Raw genomic sequence first — 8,861 nt, 5'->3', positions numbered from 1 at the left:
TGCTAGATCCTAAGCATTTGTTCCTATTCTTTTGGGGCAGGGATCTGAACCTAGCAATGGAATGGGGGGGCAGTATCCGACACTTCCCCATATCACAGACTCAGTACCCTGCCTGGCTGCATTCTTTAGATCCAGTCCTGAAATGTAACTAATGAGTTGAGTGTGTTTCACAGGGCGAAGGGCCAATGGGGGCCCCCTCTACCTTGTAGCCATCATGGGACATGCCCCATGCATGTAATAAGGTAATAACCTTATGCCTGCCTTCCTCCTGCCCCTTTCATCTGGAGATCTCAAAGCACGCTGTCGATGAGTCACCAGTGCGGCTGCGCCTCGGCCCAGGTCTCCCTCCGTGTCTTAGGAAGTCGTGCAGGGAAACTGATCTAGGAGACCTTGAGAGGAGTAGAAAGGACTAGGGTGGAGGCCAGGCATCTGAGAAGATGCGGTTCATGCTGCACATGCGAGCAGCAGAGATGCATTTTCAAGGCGGGGGTGGGGTGGGGTGGGGGNCCTTGGGCAGCAAAGTCGGGAAGCATACAAGGAAACCCAAGGACCTTAGATGATGAAAACCCTTTCCCCACATACACTGAGGAGCCTCCTCATAAACTCTAAAAAGCACACATCTGATCATGATGCCAGTCTTTCTCCAATCTCCAATTCCATCCTTTCTCCAATTCCTTATTCCATAAACTGTTTGTGTGTGTGTGTGTGTGTGTGTAGATTTGATTAGAAACTATAGCGTGGTTATGAGGCCTGGCCTGGCCTTGGCCTACCTATCCAGCCAATACTCATGCCTCATTCCAGCCCTTTCATTGGCCTTTCATTTTCAGGTAGAGGCTCCTTTGTTCCTGCTAGCGGCTCAGTGAAGCTCTAAGGAAGTCTGCCTCTGTTGCACTAAATTAATTTCTACCCCACATTCCAGCCTCAACTTCAAATACCACTTCTTCCAAGAGGCCTTGACTCTTTCACTCCTGCCAGAAACGGGGCCCCCTTTACAGCCTCAGAACACGCATCATAGTTTGTTAAAACTTGATTGTGACTCTCTAATGATGAACACCCCCACCACAGACTGCTAAGCTCTGCTGGAGTAGCTGGAGTAGGTTAGCACCTCTCTCTGTGTCTGCCCTGGGTCTGACTTGGAACAGGTGCCAGCTGAACTTACTGAGTGAAGGTTGTTGTCTGTTGGAGCTGGAAAGGTCCATGGTCTAAAATGCAATCTCTCGTGTACCATTCCTTCTTCCTCACTGCCAGGGCTGGGGAGGTGGGACTTTGGGATGACTGACTTGGTAGCTCAGGCCCTGGGCCCTGGTCTCCTGCCTCTGCATCCAGCATGCAGCCTGACTCACTTGCATTTGTAAGAAATCCTCAAATTTAGGTCTAGACCTCAGATCTGCTCCATTCTTCGTTATTGCTTTTTTTCCTCTCTCTCTCTCTTCTCTTCCTCTTTCTTCTTTCTCTTCCTTCTGTGTGTGCATGTTCATGTGAGTGTGTTTGCATACACACGTGTTTGCACGTGAGCTTGAGATCAGAGGACACCCTCAGCCATTGCTGTTTTCAGGCACATTTAACATGTTGTTGAAGAAAGGGTATTTGTCTCCCCGATTCCTCCTTTCTCTTTCATTTTTTGAGACTTTTTTTTTTTAAATATTATTTTCCTGTGTAGCTCTGGCTGTCCTGGAACTCACTCAATGACAGACTGGCCTTGAACTCAGAGATCTGCTTCCTAAGTGCTGGGATTAAAGTACCTGGCTAAGACAGAGTTTCTTATTGGCCCAGTTGTCGAAGTAGCCTAGACCATTGGCCAGTGAGCTTTGGAGATCTGCTTGCCTCTGATTCTCATCTTCCCGTAACTGGGCTTTTCACATGGGCTCTGGATGTCCTAACTCAGTTCCTAATGCTTGCACGGCAAGCTCTTTACTGACTGAGCCATCTCCTCAGCACTTCCCTTGCTGTGTTTCAAAGTAAATTCTGAGGTTAGAAGAAAGCACATTGCTAGTGGGTGAGTAGGGGAGTGGCGGGGGGGGGGGGGGATGGGGGGCTTTTGGGGGAGCATTTGGAATGTAAATGAAGAAAANACCTAATTAAAAAAATTTGGAAATGAAAAAAAAATTGCAGTAANAAAAAAAAAAAAAAAGAAAGAAAACACATTGCTAAGCTCTGGGCGATTGTTTGTTTTTGTTTTTTGTTGTTCTGTTTTTTGTTTTGTTTATTTGCATTTAGCATTTATTTGTTTATTTGGAAGATGCCAAAAGGAGGTTCCATCCCCAGACCACCTGTAGTGGATTACATGACTTGAGCACACAACTGGAAGGTAAAAGTTTCCGCTCAGTGGACGGTTATTTTTGATTGAATTGCTCTTGATCGTCGTTAATTCTACCAAACTCTGATGACAATTCCTCGTCAAACTGAGTCATGAACTGGGTGCTTGTGTCGGGATCTTTTAGCCCATATTGCTGCAGGAATTTGTCCAGATTCCAACCACCTAGAAACCAGACAGACCACAGAGGAACAGTAAGAGGTAACCATTGACCCGAGATGGCCTGACAGGGAGAGGTCATCTCTGAGTGAGTAGAGTTCTCCTTGATCATCCGCTTAGGCAGTATAGACTGCATGGCGAATCTTCTGGGTCCTAGCTTTAGGAGGGTCTGGATGCTTAGGGAGCCCTGACACATGGCCAAGTTAGGTGGCTGCTTGCTAGAGGATGATGGGACACAGCTCAGTGAGTTAAAGTCACCTTGGGCTTCTTTCCCCAGGATCTTTTAGTCAACATACATTACTGCCTTCTCACCCATGTAGCAAGCATCATCAGATGGGTGTGGACTCTGCCCATGCCCTCTTCTTGAAGGGCTTCAGACTTCTGACATGATAGAGGCTTGGATACTTCCTCTCCCCACACTTGCTTAGCCTAGCTGTTTAGGCTGAGATTGGTGTGAACCTATTGTTGTTCTTACAGTACCTGCCACCCCCACTCCCCCACGCGGGCCCCAAGCACCCTGTAAAACCCGAGTTCTCCTTGAGAGAAGGGAGAGAGCTGCACTTAGATCCTCAATTAGGATCGAATTTGGGAGACATTTTCCCCTGCCTGGTGCTTGAACATCCTAGTCAGGGCCTAGGCCAGAGGTTGTTTCTTCTCACAACCCAACAGGGTGAGCCTACTGTGATGAGAGCGACCGTGTCTCGTGACAGGGAGTTAAATGTATCCTAGGCGCTGGAGAAAGTTGAAGGAAGTGGTTAGAGATATATCCCATGATCCTTTCCAAAATCCTAAGCTTTGAGCACCCTGGGTAGAGGGTTGTCAGGAAAATTCAGGAAGAACTGGTAGGTCTGGATTTCAGATAACAAATAATTTGCTGTATACCTTCCCCACCTACGTCATGGAGTATACTTATACTAATTCTGTTATTTTCCTGTTTATTTGAATAACTGTAATTCGCATGTGTCCTTCCATGTTTTATTCTTTTAGGGGTGGCTAACTCTAGCAATCTTCCTTGGGTGGGAGAGCACCCGGGGAAGGCCTTGCCCAGAGCAGTGGCCAATGTACCATGGCTTGTGGAGAGCAGGCGTCACTGGGATCCAGATGGAAGAATGCCAGCATGAGGCTGGCAGCCTGGAAGTCTCAGCAGAACCTCACCTTAGAGTCATAGGCCGCTGGCGCCCCCCACCCCCATTTAGAACTGTGAGTGCTTCTATAATGAGGGTGAGATGAAGTCTACCCACCCACATTTCTTTTTCAACTTACCTCCCCTTCCCACTGCATAAGGCTCATGTTTCAATGATCTTCACAAGTATAGGACGATTTTTTTTTTTAATACCAGCTCCCAAAAGCTGTAACGATGGTGCGTTAAGTAAGAAGATGGTGGTACAGTAAGAAGACCAGCAAAGGGACACCCTGTAGGGTTTCCTAGCAGCCAGCTGTTGTCACGGGAGCGTTGTGGATATTACTTCATGTCACTTCTAATGTGGAGGACTTGTGGGACGGGGTGGGGGGTAGGACGTGGCACCCAGCTGGAGATACAAGGCATTTCCAGGTCTCTTCACCCCATGTGACCCAGTAACTGCATGTCTCACCTAGCCCCAAGGGCTGTAGAGTTAGAACTTTATAGGGCTGTCATGGGAAGGCTGCTGAGATGCTGACTGCTTGACCGTTTGCCCAGTGCTGACTACACTGGGCAAAGTCCATGCTGCAGCTTTGGGTCATTGTCCCTTTGTGGACTTTGTGCCTGGTTAGAACCCCTGGGACCCAGGGGGCCAGGCTGGCTGAAGAGAAGTGTTGGTAGTCTGACCCTTGGAAAACATGTGCATGCATGCCCTCACCCCCACCAGTGTGTGTGCACACGTGTATATATGTGTGTTGTGTGTGTGCGCGTTTGTGTGTGCGTGCATGCCTGTGTGTTGTGTACATGTGTTCGTGTGTACATGTATGTGCACACATGCGCATGTGTGTCCAAGACAGGATCTTGGGTGAAGTAGCATGTGGCTGTATGAAGGGACAAGGTGGCTTTCTCCTTTCCTCACTGAGTATGACAGGAAGGAGCTTTGGTGTCATTGAGGGAATTGAAACCCATCACGAGATCAGAGCAAGCTGGTGGAAAGAAATCCCCTATGTCCCGAGAGAGAGGCCTCTCGCTCCCCTCACACAGGGCTGGCCATCCCCATCTCCTTTGTGTGAGCTCAGAGTGTCCTGAGGTACTTAGACTCCTCCTGGCTACATTTCTAAAAACCCCACACTTGCTTTCAGCAACTTGGGCAGCAGCTCCAAGAAGCCAGGTCCTGGGTTGGGCCAGTCTCCTGCTGCCTCTTCCTTTGGCTCAGCAGGGACTCCTTACACACCCCCACTTGTTTCCTGCCACAGAGGGCAGGAGGAACTGACCCAGAGCAAGCTCTAGAAGGAAGAGGGGTGAGTCAGGCCCTCAGGGCCATGTGGGGAGAAATGGGGAGCTGTGGCTTCTGTGGTCGATGCTAGGAGGAAAGCCCCTTCCTGTATGGCTCTGCTCTGTCTCAGCACTGCAGGAAGAGGGCGGGACCACTACCCTGGTAGCCATCAGGGTGGAAGGAGGTATTTATACTCTGGTGTTTATACCCTGAACTGCCCTGAGGGAGCAATACAGAGGCTGGTGCTCCTACAGCAGGGCCACACAGATCACATGCAGTCTGGTCTCCACACAACCCAGGGACACTCCTTTCATCCCACGGGAGCAGCTGTGGCAGCCTTGCCATGAGGCCGCTGTTTCTAAGAGCTGATGGGGAAGAGGTTGGCCAAAGTGCTGATGTTAATCAGGTTGTGGAAGGGGTTGAGGGGCCCATGGGGAACACTGCCTCAAAGCCTGGAGGAAAGTGAACCACGCTGTGTGCCTGACCCCACGTTAGGCACCAGGGTTATGAAAGATGAAGGATCCCCTCCTTGGCATCCAGGAGAGGGACTACCTCTCTTGAGTTTCACTCCCTGTGAATGCCATGGCTCAAAGGTTGGGAGTGGCCTTGGTGATAGATGTTGATGGTCACTTTTTCCATTCTGGGCCCTGAGTACAATTTGGAAGTGGCAGTTGTGTGCATGCGTGCGTATCGTCTGCAGACCTCAGGCAGAGATGGACAGTTCTTCTCCTAGAATGTGTGCATTCTGAGCTTGCGCAGACCTCTGTGCGTGTGCCTTGTATGTAACCCTGGCAGGGCCTCCCTGGGCCTCTCTTAGGTGCAAGTGGTGGTAGCTGCTTTATCTAGCTTCCTTCCTGACGTCAGTGAGTTTCCTTTATCACCCGACTTACACTGGAGGAAAAATCCACTTGTGTTGGTCAGGGGGAGAGCCTTGTCCAGTAGCACAGCTTTGTTGCTGGCTCTGACTGATGCTCACAGACTCTTCAGCAAGCCCACTTCCAGATTTCCAGCCAGCATAGTTTGGTGCTGCCTGGCCCTGCTCTGTTGAAAGCCAGTTCTCATCAGACTTTCCTTTCGGTCCTTGGCTTGGGGATGTGGGATCCGGAGGCAAGTGCCATTCAGATAAGATGGGAGGTTCTTAGCTATTGACTTTGGCCTCCTGCCTGAGGCAGTCCCTGCAGGGACCTAGGCACCTGGCTCTTAGCTGCCTGAGCCTCTATGATGGGACTTGTATCTAACCAAGGTATCCAGCCTCTTCCCTGGCCTTGGCCTTTTGGGAGAGCAGGGGATGGTGGGCTCTGAATAAAACAACACAAATTCAAGTCTGTTCTAATAACCACCCCGTGGAGAGCCCAGCTCAGGTCTGTAATTTGTTTGGGCCGCCAGGGCTGGACGAGGTGATAGAAGCGCTGATGCCTCTCCACAGAGATTAATGATGTCCTGGCAGTGGTAGGCGGGAGGCCTGAGCCTTTTATTTTTTTGTGCCATTAAATGACATCCAGAGACTTTCACTCAGGAGCTGAAAAGCCCTCGTTCCATCACATCCAATTACTTCTGGAGAGGATTTGCTGAGTGGCTGATCCTGCTGACTTGAGAGGCTTTGGGACAGAGGGGCCACTGGGACCTGGGACTTTGGCCCAAATGGACAGGGAGGGAGACAGGCCCAGAGTGGTGAGGAGCTGTCTCTGCCTGCCCTCTGCAGAAAAGAACTCAGGAGAGGTGGAGAATGAGAGGGGATTTCAGCCTTGGGGGCACTGGGGCCTCCTTCCATCTTGTAACTGAGAGCAGTGATGGAGAAGCTCCCCCCTCCCCATCTGTTCCAGTATTTGGTAGGAGTAGTGGCTGGCTGGAACTTGGGAGTTATCTGTGGGTTCTCCATGATCTAAGTGTCGACTGGGGCGCATGTCTCCAAGAGACCTACCATCAGCCTCCAGAGACTTCAGCCAGTTCCTAGACAGGATGCCTGACTGTGTGCTACCTAGGATCTTGCCTGACTGTGTGCTACCTAGGATCTTCCCAGCTGGGTGCCTGCCAGGAACCCAGTGGTGCCAAGTTCTGCCAGTTGGGTGGGGCCCTATGGAGGCAAAAGAGAGCTCTCTGCCACAGGAGCCTACAGTGGGACGTGATCAGGGGCTAGGCCCTGGGGGGATTCTGGGACCAGGCCAGAAGAACCACTGTGGGAGGTCATGGGGGGTTGGGCTGAGCTGTTTTGCATCGAGCCCTGAGTGTGTTTGTGTCTGTCTGTGTGTATGTGCTGGAGGGTGGTAGTTTGAGGGTGGGGCTGTTCTTCAGACAGGACCTCCTTTCTTTTTGAGCCTCTTCCCTGTACAACACTCCCCCCCCCCCTTTCTCTGAGCTTTAGCTTTTGCCCACAGGCCTATGTGGTCCCTCCTAGCCTTGTTCCTAAATATCACCACAGTTTTTGCTTTAGGGCTCTGTTGCTTTCATGCTTGTGGCCCCACAATGGCCCTGTCCCACTCACCCAGAGAGCCCTGAAGTTGTTCAGATCCATAAGCAAGACTTAGAAGACAGTGTATGGCAGGCCCATGCCTGTTCCTTCTCTTTGACCCTGGAATCCAGATGTCTGTGTGCCGGGGGAGCGCTTTACAGCTGTCCAGCTTCAAACCCTCACCATCCTCCCACCCCTGCTACTTTCTTCCCATTTTTGCAACAAGTAAACTTTCCCACTGAAGGTCCCTGAGGTGGTGACTGTCACAATGGCCCTATCCTGGACTTGGGGCCTTTGAGTGGTTTCTGGTGCAACTGGTGGCATGTCACCATCTGTCATCTCATAGGACATAGATCATGGAGAACCCCACAGATATTCTACAAATGCCAGCCAGTCATTGCTATTACCAAATGACAGCCAAGTCCTTCCTCCTACTCTATTCTGTCCCCACACACAAGAGGAGCATGAGACTGGCTTGTGACAACTGAGGTCCAGTGGCTTAGACTCAGCATAGTGCAGACTATAGCTGTCTAGAAACTTGAAGCTTAGTCAAAGACAAGAAGGGGATATTGGGTAAGATGGTCACCTTAAGACACAGTTGCTTCTTGCTTGTCCCTACACCAGGAGCCTGAAACCTGGTGGTCTACAGGAGAGAGAGGTATTGGGTGTGTTGGTTCAAGCGTCAAGAGCCCTTTGCCAGGAGGTTGGTCTGCTGTCACCTGTGGGTCTCTGTTTCATCCTGGACTTCAGTTCCCCTCAGTCATATGAGGGATGTCAGTCACTGTCCTGCCTCCTGGCATGGTGGGGGGCAAAGGAAAATACCATGGAGCCTAGGGCAGCTGGCAGAGAGGGAGCCCTGCAGGCCTGGGGTTGGACAGGGACCATGTGGACATAAGGGTTGTTATTTGAGGACATGAGTACTCATAACATGGCTGCCTCTTCAGGTGTTGAAGGATGTTGACTCGGTGTGTACGGGAACCTGGGGGTGTGAGAACGTGCGGATCTGTGTGTGAACGGCTTGCAAATGTGTGTCTGTGGGTGTATCACATACACACACGCTTGGTGACTGACGGGCCTCAGTAGGCTGGGCGCAGTGACAGATATGCAAAGGAAGGACCTCTTTTCTCATGGTCTCATGATGGAAGCAGGGTGGGTGTGAAGGGAGCAGTATATATGAACACGGAAGAGACCCAGGCAGATGCCTGAGCACAGCAGAACATTAGGAGAGCTGGCACAGTGGTGGGGACACTAATGGGAGCGTGTGGGGCAAGGCTGAGCTGAGCGGGGACAGCCTGGATGACTTGGGACTGGGGGAGGGGAACAGTTGGCCCTTCTGGATTGTCACACAGGGATGGATGGGTGAATCAGTTGTTCTGGCAACGTGTAAGGCTCCTAGGAATGACTCTCTCTCTTCTCTCTCTTCTCTCTCCCCTCTCTCTCTCATTTCTCTCTTCTCTTCTCTCTCTTCTTCTCTTCTCTTCTCTTCTCTTCTCTTCTCTTCTCTTCTCTTCTCTTCTCTTCTCTTCTCTTCTCTTCTCTTCTC

The 8,861-nt window shown here is 50.8% G+C and overlaps 1 protein-coding gene across 1 annotated transcript in view; it reads right to left on the bottom strand.

The window, feature by feature from the left end:
- Positions 1-2,190: 2,190 nt before the first annotated feature.
- Positions 2,191-8,861, bottom strand: part of Pebp4 (phosphatidylethanolamine binding protein 4) — a 227,093-nt gene continuing 220,422 nt past the window's right edge. The window contains exon 6 of the mRNA XM_021182056.1: positions 2,191-2,479. Within this exon, the coding sequence (XP_021037715.1) occupies positions 2,334-2,479 (146 nt within the window). The 3' untranslated portion in view covers positions 2,191-2,333. The remainder of the gene's footprint in view (positions 2,480-8,861) is intronic.

The sequence above is a fragment of the Mus caroli genome, chromosome 14, assembly GCF_900094665.2.
Source record: "Mus caroli chromosome 14, CAROLI_EIJ_v1.1, whole genome shotgun sequence".
Lineage (NCBI taxonomy): Eukaryota > Metazoa > Chordata > Mammalia > Rodentia > Muridae > Mus > Mus caroli.
This window is presented reverse-complemented; position numbering and strand designations above follow the sequence as displayed.